The 13,631-nt window shown below is 52.4% G+C and overlaps 2 protein-coding genes across 2 annotated transcripts; one reads left to right on the top strand and one right to left on the bottom strand.

The window, feature by feature from the left end:
* Positions 1 to 989: 989 nt before the first annotated feature.
* Positions 990 to 8,729, bottom strand: J4E83_010663 (uncharacterized protein; the record flags this gene model as incomplete). The annotated part of the gene is made up of 1 exon (XM_049337544.1): positions 990 to 8,729. One exon carries the CDS (start codon positions 8,727 to 8,729, stop codon positions 990 to 992), a length of 7,740 nt encoding a protein of 2,579 aa, XP_049183303.1.
* Positions 8,730 to 10,200: 1,471 nt separating this feature from the next.
* On the top strand, positions 10,201 to 13,125 carry J4E83_010664 (uncharacterized protein; the record flags this gene model as incomplete). The annotated part of the gene is made up of 2 exons (XM_049337545.1): positions 10,201 to 11,585; positions 11,634 to 13,125. 2 exons carry the CDS (start codon positions 10,201 to 10,203, stop codon positions 13,123 to 13,125), a joined length of 2,877 nt encoding a protein of 958 aa, XP_049183304.1.
* Between the last annotated feature and the right edge of the window lie 506 nt (positions 13,126 to 13,631).

Consider the following 13,631-nt stretch of genomic DNA (forward strand, 5'->3'; position numbering starts at 1 on the left):
TAGAGATAGAGAGTATATATATAGTAGAAGTATAATTTTATAAGCTAAGATTTTAGTATTTTATTACTTTATAATTTATAGCTTAGTTAGTTATAAGCTATTAAAAATATATAATTATATTATAATTTTTTTTACTATAAATAAATATTAGTATTTATAAAATAGTTATCTTACTACTCTAAATTTTAAAAGCTTTAACTACTATACTAGAAGTAGTAGTACTAAAAACTTAAGTTTTAGCCTATTTAACGCCTATATCTTTAAACGTAAAATTTTAACTTTTTTAAAATACGTTTTTTTATATACTAGTAATAGACTTTACTGTTTTTAGACTAGCTTCTACTATAAGATTATTAGTTTACTAATAAATAAAAAAAAAATCTAAAACGTTTAAATGGTCTCATACCTCTCCTCCCTAATGGCTCTCACTGCCTATCCCTTCGTCGCCCGAAACACCTTTCTGATTCTCAACATTATCGAACAACGTTTGGGAAGACTCCACAGCCTCTGAATCAACGTGTGTTGGCTGGCGCGTCTTATAGGCACGTACCATACACCCTCTCTAGTCTGGACCCTGAGACCCCACCAGCAGTCCCACCTAGAACTAGACTTCGTGGTATACCCGCTCGACCCCATCGCTAATTGCCCTAATTAATAGTCGGTTCAGAAACCCCACGATATAGAGGCGGAGATAGTGGAAATCTGGCCGATGCTACACATTTTGGTACTGGAACAGGTGCAGGTCGCTCGAGTGGATCCACTTAGTCACCGGGTACGACGCGGATATGGCCAGATCACCCACTCTCCCAATGGGAATTTCACGACGGCCTATCCTTATCCATAGGCGGGCTACAACCGCTCATATTGGCATCTTCATCGTCGACGACAGGCTCGTTGTTCATAGCTGCAGTGAGAGCTCCAGGAGCCGGGTCACTCGTTTGCGCAGCATTGCCCGATTGTTGTTGCTGATTGGGTTGCTGAGGCTTCTCCTAGTCGTGACCGTAAATGCTGTCAACATCGCTATCGTTCTCTTTGTTGTCATCGCCTCCCGGAGCTTGCGAGGGCTTATCTCCAACCGCATCTCCATCTTGCGCTGCGGGCCTACCTGAATGTGTTGTCGCACTGAGCTCTGGCAATGGCTTCTGTGGTACACTCAATCCAGACAAGGGTAGTAACTGGGCCCGGAAGTCTGACGCTGACTTCGGAGTATATCCTGCCGCAGGCTGTGTCGGGTCGTAAGCTGATGGAGTAATAGATAAATTACTGGATTTCATGCCCGCCGAAGGCTGCATGGGCGTGTACGCGGGCGAGGTGACTGGGAAGCTTGTAGTAGCCGTACCTGCTGTAGGCTGTGCACGATGGCGGGCGGATGCCGGTTTGAGCAAGCTTCTTGCGTTCGATAGTGCAGCGTCGGGCAGCTTCATGGCTGGGTAGCTTGGACTCCGAGGAGGCGGTGTTGCATCACCACTTTGACCGCGTGGTGTACTAAAATTGCCGAGAGTCGGTATACCTGCATAAGGAGACGTGCCGTTCATCTCACGCAAAGTGACTGGGTTATACGAGCGTGCGTAACCTCCCGGTGCGAAACCACCTGCTAGATGTGAAGGCGGTGGCGGCCTGTAATACGAAGATGGTGATGTAGGACTCGAGCTGAATATTGACGGCGTGTTGAGTGTCCTTTGTGTAGTCGGGCGAGGTGGAAGACCAGAACTAGCGACCGGAGATGGTTGCGTCGGCGATGGGGTTGGCGATGTGGTGTTGCCCCCCTTCAGTTTTTGGAATACCGGAAGGTCCAAGACCTTTTCCACATCGTTCTTCTCGAAACGGGCTTCTTCCTCAGTGTCAAATGACACTGGACCTCTAAAGCGGCCCTTCTTCGGAGTACTAGCTCGCGCACCAGACTTTTCTTTCTGGGGAGTTGCTGGGTCATCTTGAGTTCCTTCCGGTGCTTCTGAATCCGAGTCATCAGAAACGTCTCGAGCTGTTCTCTTACATGCTTTGTTCAGTTCCTCCAACTGATCCTTTTCCACTTCCTTGGCAAGCTTATCCAATTCATCGTCATCGATTTCGCCCGACAACGCGCTACCGTCGTCAGAACCAGCCGGAGAAAGATCACCTCGAGGTTCGGCGCCTTCAGCATATGGATCAAACCATGCCATCAGCTCTTGTGCATCTTTGTAGTCGTCGTGACTTTCTCCTCGCATTTCGTACGTGTCCATGGGAACTTCCCGGAAGACTTGACCTTGTCGCCCGGTCAGTCCGTCTAGCGACTTCATGCCGGCTGATCGGTATTCCGCATGTTCGGGGTTTTCTACGATCTTGCGGTCCTCCCGAAGTTGTACTAAGCGTGTTCTCGGTCTGATAGTTGTGAACTCATCTGGGTGTTTGTATTCATGTTCAACGGTATTCGGAGTTTTGTTGAAGTCACTGTCCCATACTCGTTGAGTTCCCAGATTTCGCGGGATTTGTGCTTTGTCATCGTTGTCAGTCTGATCAACGTTGAGATCGACGTTCGAAAGCCCTGCGATGAGTTCATCATGGTCTTCAGCAACTCCGTAGTTCTCAAGATTAAAGTCGTCTCCGTGGGTCGGTGGCGGTGGAGCTTCATCTCCTGCCGGCTCTTGATCTGACACATCGTCATCCTGTTCAGCTTGCGTAGCATCCCCAAATGCGGCACCCCAGTTCACGTTTGAGAATGAGAATGGGTCAAACGCATCTAACGCATCCTTAGGAGGCTCAGGAACAATGACCGATGGCCGCTGGGTCGGTAAAGAATATTCATCGCCGGCGTTTCCAAGAACATCATCGAAACTGTCCCCGTCTGTCGGGTACTGTTGAGGTTCAGACACCGGAGGTGAAGTCTTGATAGGTCCGTTCTGCGCCTCATACGCATCAATATCAGCAAATATGCTTTGCTCTGCCATTTCACCGTATTGCTCATCCTCAGGGGACAGATACAGACTTGTTGGTATTCCGCTGTGTTGTTCTGGTCCCTCGAGAGGCACCAGCTGTCTCCTCATGTCATCCGTGGTGGTGGTTTGCGTTTGCTCATTGTCGAAACTAGAGTTGGCGATCTTGTCAAAATCGATGTCAGACAAGTCGATGTTATCCAGATTGATGTTGTCCAAATTTATATCGCCGATATCGATGTTGTCCGTATTGATATCGTCCGAATCGACAGTAAACAGATCCGACATATCCACGTCTCCATCGTCGTCGGCCATCATAGTAGTATCAAGGACCGCGGGCGTAGTGATAGGAACGTCAGCGAGATTGGAAGCTCCAGGCTGTGCGGATGAATCGCCATCGTTGCCGCCATCGCCCTCATCACCGTCGTTGCCGTTATCCATCTGATCGTTGGTGTCAGCTTGGTTGTTCAAAGTCTGACCGTCATCGTTGTCATGACTATGGGGATCGCTCTCACCATGATGCCCCTCATCGCTCGAAGAAGACTCGTCGATCCCCTCCATGGGTCCTGAGCCAGCTGAACCCGACGGCGATGGAGGGTTCGTGCCTCCGCTACCGCTCGGTGGATCGAAAGGAGCGGGTAGATTATTACTACCGCCTCCACCTCCTTGACTACCGCCGCCATCTCCACCAGAGGGACCACCAGGGCCAGGCGGCGGATCTTCACCATCACCACCAGCCCTTCGGGCCGCAGCCTCACGCTCTCGTCTCATGATGGTCAACATACTAGGACCTCCCAGCAGTCTGTTACGCCACTGTTCTGCGGAGTCTGGATGGTTTGGGTCTGTGGGTCGAGCGGCAGGCCGGTTGTAGATGGCGGGAAGAGCGAATTGCGTCCTAAGTTCCTCTTCTGTGAACATAGGCGGCTCAGTCTTGCTGGAAGGAAGCGAGCTGAATGGGGCCCAAGAACGACTATTTGCCGTGCTGGGAGCTGGTTGCGAGAGTAAGTCGGGGACAGTTGCATTGACACTTGTCGTGGATGTAGCTGTTGGAGCGTGATCGCCCATGCCTCCCATTGGCATATCTGTTGGCGAAGAAGATTCCTTGTCGGGTTCAGGAGTGGCATGCTTTGGGGCGGCAGGTATGGACGTATTGCCTGACTCATTGTCATCTTTACCATCACCGTTGCCCTTATCGTCGTCATCGCCGTCACCAGGCGCTGGTGCTCCACCTGAAGCAACCTCCATAGGAGTCGAGGCCTTCTTCTGCTCAGCCTCTCTTCGCACCTCCTCGCGCTGCCTCTCAAGTGCTGCAGCAATCTCGGCGTCTATAGGACTCGCTGGCTGTAGCGGAGCTGATGTGCCGGTGGTAGGACTCCCACCGAAATCGAACTCTTCTTCGCCATCGTCTTCGTCTTCCTCTTCGTCGCTTTCTTGTACACCATCATGCTCATCGTCTTGCCCCTCGTCCTCTCCTTGATCTTGCGCTGAACCAGCGGCTGGAGCTTGGTGATCTGGTGCACTGACAGGCTCCGAAGCAGGGTCCTTGAGAGGCGTCTGCTTGGCGGGTGTAGCGAGTTCTGTCATCTCAATTGGAACAAATGTCATGGGCGTGTATCCTCCTTGCGTCTCAGTTTCTGGTGCGTTGACTACGATGGTGGGAAGATCAAACGAGATGTCAAGTGATGACTCCGGCTCAGTAGTGTCTGTGGCAGACTTCGGTACATCAGTGGGCGTAATGACGGGAGTAGGTACGAACAAAGAATTGGAAGAAATAGCTGGTATCCCAGGAACGGCGACAGTTGGGGGGGTGGTCGTGGCTGACGGGGTAGGGGAAGCAGCTGTGGTCGTGGGAGTGGTCGTTGTCTGAGGAGTAGGCTCGAACAGAGGAGTACGTTTGAACTCGGCAGCTGGCGTGAGGGTACGCACAGATGCTGATCTACCAGCAACTACCGGTATCGCTGGTACCTGAGCCGTAGGGCTTGGAGTGGCTTCAGTTGTCGTCTTTGGCGGGCTAGCTGGGACTGTTTCCTCAGGTTTCTCAGCTTCAACAGTAGCCCGGTGCTGTTGCCCAGTCTCTGTAGGCTGAAATTTCATCGAAGAATCAGCAGCTGGACTTTCGCTGGCATCGTTTGGCGATTGTGGCTCCTCGTGTGCTGCACCGCTCCCCAGGCCAGATTGCTCTAGGAAGTCCTTGTGCTCCTGCTCAGCAGCAGCCCTAGCTGCCTCAATAGCCTTCTCTCTTGCCGTGTGCGCCGCTTCACTGTCGAAAAGCCAAGTCATCCAGCGCTGTGGCCAAGGAAGAGATGCGGTTGTCTGTGTCCATGCATCTGCGGTGGGCGTCTCAGTATGAGCCTGAGCCTGATCCGGAGTCTCCGTCGATTGCTCCCGTGTTGGCGTTCCCACGGGAGTCTGTACAGGCGAAGCCTGTTGTTGAGTGCGCAACGCATCTACCTCATCTGGAAGCCCTGACAAGTCCTCATCCAATAGATCAACTGCTTGACTGTTGCTGGGTGGTAGAGGTGCCTGCGGCGGCTGCGCGTCTGAAGGCTGATTGAGAGTATCATGTTCTCCACTTAGTGGGTCTACTTGCTCTGGATCGGCGACGCCACTGGTAGGGGCGGGAATTTGTGCTGCGGGAGGGCTTGGTGGCGCAGAGCCAGGAGCCACAGCTTCATCCGGCAGGTCAGGGAGCGGTTCATTGGGGGAATCTCGGACCACGATCGGATCCGGCCGCCAGTGGGCTAGAAGTAGAAGTATGAGAAGAACAGTCGCAAAGATAATGCCGTAGTCTTGAGTGCAAGCAAGGACCCCGTTCGTGCCTAGAACATACATTATCATGAAACTGGCTGCGAATGTAAACGACGACCGGAGCTTATGTGCGGGATATACTTGAGCGGCCATGATCCAGCCTACGGTACATACACTGGTGACTGCGATGATGATTGTCGCACGCCATACCCAATGGTAAGCTAGGCCTTGGCACCAGTTGCTGAGGCAGCGTGTACCCACGGAAGATACGACCGACTTGATTTGTGCCCTGTACAACAAGCTCAGGTTCTTCGAGAGCTTTTCGATTGCTGAAGAAGTCGTTTTCTGGGTGTTTGTGATGAGACTGGAGGTAGCATCCCTAATGGACTTGGTAGCCCATGCCGGCGAGAGGGTAGTGGGTATACGAGAGCTCGTAGCCCTCTCCGTCGAGGTAGCAGTGTACACATAAGAGCTCGTTGTGCGTTCCCGCGAAGTTGGAGTGAGTTTGGGAGAAGGCGTGACCCAATTCCGTAAAGCTGTCGTGGTTACAGCAGTCCATGAAGTCGACCCCTTAACTGGGGCTGGGATAGACGCACTGCTAGCAGTAAACTCCTTAACTGTGTGAGCAGCCGACGTCCTCTCAGTCCAAGGCTGTATGGTCTGCCAGATCGCCGTGAAAAGAGACTGGAACAATGGTATGAATGCATAAGTCAATGCCCAGAGCGCGAACATCATCACGACTGGGCCAGCCCATACTGGTAGCAACCCATATACTGTCCGGGGGCCGAGCGAGATTGTCGCGAGCACCCAAAGAAGAAGCCCGCCGACAGTCTGTGGGTACCACGGGAAAACAGCGCGACCTCTGACGATGAGCATGAACTTGTACTGAGCCCAAGCTTTTACAACCCGAAGTTTCGCTATGCAGATCTGAGAGACTTCGACGATGCCGTGCACGAGGGAGTCGATATAGGAGAGGCCCACAAGCTTGAGCACGACAGCAAAATGACTGAAGGGTGGGGCAACGCCGCCTCTGATAAGTCTATCAGCGCAAAACGATGGCTGGTCTATATGGATGAGGACGTATACTACTACTGCAACCGCAGCGTAGTATCGTATCCAGGTTCGCGCGGCGATGATGGATCGGTATGAGCCGCAAACCACAAGGTCCAATATGGTGAAGATGGTGTTGCGCGCCTCTTCATCATAGATGGAAAGGACATGTACCGCTGGCACACTGGCCAAGATAACAGCCAAGTCCTGGACGTAGACACTAAGCCAGATGACAGTCATCGCAACAGTGAAGCCGATGCAACAACGAATTAATGTCTCTTTCTGGTGCGGCATGACAGCAGGCACGCTGGATGACAGATCCTGGGTCTCAGACATGTCTTCATCCCCGCTTAACTCGCTGTCATCTTCTTCGCGGTGAACAACTTCGGGGGTCCTTCGTCCGGCGAAAAGGAGGAAATAAATCGCGATACCGATGAGGGTGGCGTACAACGCCCGGTCTATGATGAAGTGATCGGCTTGCTGCTTTCCCAGGAAGTTAGCTACTGCTTTCTGCCACACGTTGTAGGATACGGATCCGATGCTGCGTGCGTATGCTACAGGTTTGGAGTATGGCAATGTTGGCAAGCGGAATTCCGCGTAGGCGAGATATCCAACGACAAACATATACGCATTGCGCACCATAAATGCCACCATTTCCTGAATGTCCGGGTCATCCTTATACAGATGGTCGCATACGGCGAACAGAATGGATGGCACATATCCCACCATGATATCCGCCACAGTGATAGGGCTATTGTAGTAGGACGGCTTGGTCGGCTTTTGATCTGCTTGCTGTGCGACGTAATTCTCATGAATCGCTCGTCCAAAGTCAGTCCAGCGTGAGAGTTGGGATTTGGCGAATGACGGCGAATCTCGAAGTGGTTTGCTAGCCGGCTTTTGTCTATAAGGTGTAAAGGCTGGCTTGCGTTCTCTCGGCGTAACGGCGCTGTCCTTGGTGCTGGACACAGGTGCACTGGGAAGTGTCTTACATGACGACGAGTCTTGGAATGATTTCCTAGCCGCCTTTTGTCTGTAATGTGTAAAGGCTGGCTTATGCTTTGTTGTCTTAGAGATAGTGCTCCGGGTGCTTTTGCTAGCCGCATGTTGCCTATAATGTGTAAAGACTGACTTATGTTCTTTGAGACCAGTGTCAATGCTTGCAGTGCTAGATAGGGGAGCACTGGAAACTGTCTTCGTTCTCTGCGGAATGGTAATGGTTTCAAACGAATAGTCTATGATCTCATTGAACGACTGTGAGGTAACCGGTAATTGTTCAACCACAACTGGAGACGTGGTCCAGGAAGGCACCTTGCCAACGGTGGGGGACCCGGTCGATGTGACGTCTCTGGGTGTATCGCTGATGGTCGATTCTTTCGATGCCGCGGAGGATTGCGAGCCGTGTAGAAGCCTACTCATCCGGGCTTTAAAGCCTGTGTTTGTAACATTGGAAGAATTTGTGACCAATACTGACGGTACCTCATGAACAGGATTGCTCTTCTCAGTAGAAGTACTCGTAGTCTTTGCTAGTGAACGCTCTGGACTCTTGCTAGATACCTCCGGAAATGTATCTCTCGGAGTACTAGGTTTCCAGGAGATTTGCGAGGAGCTGCTCGCTGTCGAACGAGCAGAGCTTTCTGTGGCAAATTCAGAGGTGTCCTGGATTGATTCGGAAGACGAGGAAGTGTCCAAAACTTCACCCTTGGCTTGCTGTTCGACAGTGAGGGCTGTGTTGCAAGCGGGTGAGACAGAATTTGTGACGGTGATAACGGTAGGACGGCGAACTTTGGTAACTATCGATTCCACGATGTCGGCTGCGTCTTCGGTGGTATGGGCGGGTTTTGTAACGCGAATCGTAGAAGGAATGGGTTTCTGATACCAAACCTTGGCCTGCTCAAAATTTGGTATGTAATGCGGCACAGCAGCAACGACAGCACCTGCAGCGTAGATACCGGCTGCTACTTCAGGATGCTGGCCCCACAGGTGCGCAAAGGCTTGTATTACAGCGCCAGGAAGGGCGTCCATGGTAGGCGATTATGCTGGTGCGTCTAGAAGATGTTTGTATCGTAATCTCGAGGATGTGAACACATATGGTGCAATATCATGAGGGCGTGCCTTGTTGAAATGGGCGATGTATGGAGTGTCTCAAACCTGAGAAGCCGGCAGACATGTAGCTGATGAGACAAAGCGTCCTCTCCAGGTCGGACAAGACAAACAGAATTTCGAGTGAAAGGCCGCCACCCTAGCATCAATGTGAAGTTCACATTGCCTTTGTCCGCCGAAAGAGAAAACTTCGGCGTTGTTGTGAGAGACAAGACAATGAAACCAAGAGCGTGCACTTCAAGAGACCAATGCAGCATTGCAACATGAGCGTAATTTTCACTCAGATGTGGCTCGGCGCGCCAAATGGCGATCCAGTCATCGGTGTCAGGGTATCGAGCCAGAATAAGGCCTTCGTCACTGGCAGAAATTATCATGCGCTCACTAGCCATGAAGCCTGCGCATGGTCGGAGACGATGAGATCAGGGGAAACACGTGAAGCCAGCGTCGAGAAGGGATACGCCCGCGATCACAGACATATTGCCTCATGACGTGGGCCTGTGTGCGACGGCGATCAGTTCCCATGCCCTTCCACCGATCTGCTCGGCGCTCTGCTCTTCCACAGTCCATCCGGCAAAGCATGCCTTGTAGTCATCCCAATCCGATTTGGGGCCTGCCCATATCACTCTGTCCACGCTGTCCTGGCCATACTGTGCAAGGTATTCGCGTACTAGCCCAACGCGTCGCGGGTATACGAAAAGCCATGTCGTAGCCTCCGCTGCGAGCGGCTCAAGAAAACGCGTGCCGTGAACGATGCGATGGTTTGAGGAAGGCAAGAACTTGTTCGAGCTTGGTTCTACTTCGACCCCTATAACGTCGTACGCGTAGGGTGTGGTGATGAGATAGCTTTCGAGGAGACCGAAGCCGCTTCCGACGGATAGAGCAAGCGCGGGAGGATGAGGAAGGAGCGATGCGAGGTAGGCAATGAGGGTTTCGCTGAGAGCTAAACAGCATCCCGAATAGGCTGTCGGTGAAGTTGTGAGTACTGGCAGTTCCACGACATCTTCTACTGGGTTTGATGCCTCATTGTCTGACGCGTCCACATCCGGCTGGATTGGTGGCAAGCGCGCCTCGAGGCCCATGATTAGCAAGATTACAGTCGGTAGCGCACGCAGATTCCAATGTGCATTGAGAGCGTGTGGACGCGATGCTGATACAATTCGGCTCCGTCGTGATTGTGAATGATGACAGAGGCTTGATGGTTCTTGACGCGACTAGACACGCATGCGGCTAAGCTTGGGAGCTATGGCCCATGACATATGCACATCACATGCAATGCACGAGACGCCCCGCCCGCCATCACCAAGCATAGCTACAACCACCGACTCTACTGCATCTTGCGTCATCTCTTCCCACTGAAAGCTTTTGAAAGCTACGTGGCGCCACGAGAGCTGTCATGGCCCGCCTCAACCCATTCTCCTTCACGCCTGGGCCAGTCATCTTCTTTACTACCATCGTCTACGTGGGCCTCTTTGCTGCCCTGCTCGTTACCCACCTGACGGTGCCGAATTATCCATCCAATCCGCCAACCGGCGTCAACCTCACTGAAGCTTGGGGTGACCTTCAGCACATTACCCGCCGGTTCCACCCGTACAACAGCCACGCGAACGACGATGTGCGCAAATATCTGCTTGCGCGCATCAAGGCCATCGTTACTTCAAAAGACCTGGAAAAGGGCCAAGTCGAGCTCTTCGATGACCTGACCGCAAACGCCACATTTTCATCTGGCAGCACATCCATCTATTTTGAAGGCACTAATATCATTGTTGCAATCCGCGGTTCTGATGATGACGAACCCTTCAATGGGACTGAGCGCAGTCCGGACAACGGCGGCGTACTTGTGAACGCTCATTACGACTCAGTGAGCAGTGGGTATGGTGCAACTGACGATGGCGTGGGTGTTGTGACGATACTGCAACTTCTATCATACTTCACAGAACCCAAGAACTGGCCCAAAAGAACCGTGGTACTGCTGCTTAACAACGGCGAAGAGGATTATCTCAACGGCGCCAAAGCTTTCATGCGGAACCCGATTTCTCAGGTCGCCCATACGTTCGTAAACCTCGAGGGAGCTGGAGCTGGCGGCAGAGCTACCTTGTTCAGGAGCACCGATACTGAAGTCACCCGCTACTACAAAAAGTCTAAATATCCTTTCGGAACAGTCGTAAGCGGAGATGGCTTCAAAAAGGGTTATATTCGAAGCGAAACTGATTACAAAGTCTTCCACGGCGAACTTGGGCTACGGGGCCTTGATATTGCTTTCATGGAGCCAAGGGCCAGATACCACACAGTGGAAGACTCCACACGTGAAACTTCGATGAACTCGCTCTGGCACATGCTTTCAGCAGCTCTGGCCTCAACATCCGGATTGGCTTCCATCACCAGTGACGAATTCAGTGGCTCAGAAAGCCTCGATAATGGTAGAGTCAATGCCGGAACTGGCAGCGACGGCGTATGGTTTGACCTCTTCGGCAAGGTGTTCGTCGTTTTTAAGCTACATACCCTTTTCGCTTTGTGCGTCACTTTGCTGGTTGTGGCACCTCTTACATTGATCGGTCTGACGTTTGGACTCTCCAAGGCTGACAAGAACTACCTGTTGGCGCGCAAAGCCTACATCCATTCGTCTGACGATGACAATCCGGTACCTTTATACGGCTGGCGCGGCTTCTTCCGCTTCCCCATCATCTTTGTCACAGCAAGTGCTGTTGTGGTCGCATTGGCTTATCTCATAGTCCGGTTCAATCCCTTCATTGTTTACAGCAGCCCATTCGCCGTCTGGAGGTGAGTCGCTCATGCTGCTACTCTGTTCACAACTAACAATATCAACAGCATGATGCTCTCAGCCTGGGTATTCATCGCTTGGTTCCTTGCGCGAGGGGCCGATGCTATGCGACCATCCGCACTCCAGCGCATGTACGCTTTGATCTGGCTTTTCATCGGCTCCTTCGTGCTTCTGACAATCATCACGGTCTTCGTGAACGACTATCAGGTTGCCGCTGGTTATTCTGCGATGTTCTACTTCGCAGCTGTGTTCGCGGCAATCCTCCTCTCCTACCTCGAACTCTTCCTCGCTCCAACCAAATCTGCGTATGCCCGTCATTTCGAGCAAGAGGACGAATCCCGGCGCAACTCAGAGTCCGCAAGCAGGCCCCTTACAGGCAGCACCACCGCTGCACGGTCCGATGATCGCCCCGTGGGAGACGATGACGCCACCGAGACCACCTCACTTTTACGCGGCGATCGACGTGGATTCGCAAGATACGGCGGCAACAGGCGAGACTCCATCAGCGAGAGCGGCGAGGATCATGCTCAAGGGCCCCGGCGAATAGATCTCGGCAACGTGTATCCTGGAGAACAAGAGTGGAGCGGCAAATTACCGAGCTGGATCTGGGTCGTTCAACTGCTACTCTTAGCGCCAATCGTGATCATCCTTGTCGGACAGGTCGCTCTACTCCTCACGTCGGCCCTATACCAGACGCCATCCGATGGTAACTCGCCTCTGTTTATTTACCTCGCCTTCGCAGCGCTTACTGTGTTGTTGCTCGCGCCCACCGGCCCGTTTATTCACCGCTTCACATATCACATCCCCACCTTTTTATTCCTGATATGCGTCGCAACCGTCATCTACAACCTTGTTGCGTTCCCTTTCAGCAGGGATCATCGCTTAAAGGTGTACTTCGTCCAGCGGGTTAATTGCGAGACTGGTCACAACGTCGTGTCCCTGACCGGCTTGGACGGCTATGTGCAACGCATTGTTGGCGAGTTACCCAGTGCGCAAGGCCAGCAGCTTGATTGCACGACGCCCGAGGTTGCGACGCGTAAGGAACTAAAGCAGTGCCAGTGGCAGGGTCTTGACGCTAAAGTCGTCCCAAAGACAGCGCAAGTCGCGCCATTTGACAACAACACGTACATTGCCAGCTGGCTCAATTACTCGATCCATAAGGGCAATCACTCAAACAAGGCGACGATACGCGTTGTTGGGCATAACACCCGAGCATGTCGCGTGCTTTTCGACTCGCCCATCACAGCGTTGAGCGTCGACGGCGCCGTTTCAGATCCTCGCTTCAAACCCGTCGGTGGGGACGGCGCCCGGGAAGTGCGACTGTGGCATCGCGAATTTGGGCAGCCCTGGAACGTTAGCGTGAATTGGAACGCCAAAGAACAATCGAAACTTTCTGGAAGGGTCGTGTGCATGTGGTCGGACGCCAACACAGGCGACATCCCTGCTTTCGACGAGGTGCAGCACTATCTGCCTGTGTGGGCAATTCCCTCCAAGATTAGCGATGGCTTGGTCGAGGGCTTCAAGCAGTTCGAAATCTAGGGCAGCGGGCTTTAGTTGCGGGGATCCCTGCATGTCTCCGTTACTTTTGCTGCGATATCCATCACGCAAGCAGTCGAGCACGGCGTCACAGCTCACATGCAACCCCTCACTTCAATTGCTCATTTATGCGAGCTTCCCCTTTATCTCATCAATGCCCCAACTTGTTCACGATCCATTTGTTACTGTTCTTTTTGGAGTTTGGCGGTATCATGTTCACGGCCATTGCATCTTGTACACCCAACGTATAGCATCTTGACGTCAACTTAATGAACTCTATTATCACGACGCCCAAGGCCACCACCCCTCGCTTCACTCTTCGACTCGCCTAATTCCAGCCTCTCGATTCCACGTCTCACCACGAACCGTTCGACAGCTTGGCTCGTACCAGAATGCTGAGAGCGTTTGACGGAGCCCAAGACACTTCACAACGTTATCCGCTACCTACCGACGCAGGATTTACCCCTGCTTTGACCCGAAGGTTTCTTTTAGCTGCGGGAGAGACTATA

The sequence above is a fragment of the Alternaria metachromatica genome (assembly GCF_023757995.1).
Source record: "Alternaria metachromatica strain BMP 0045 chromosome Unknown scaffold_49, whole genome shotgun sequence".
Lineage (NCBI taxonomy): Eukaryota > Fungi > Ascomycota > Dothideomycetes > Pleosporales > Pleosporaceae > Alternaria > Alternaria metachromatica.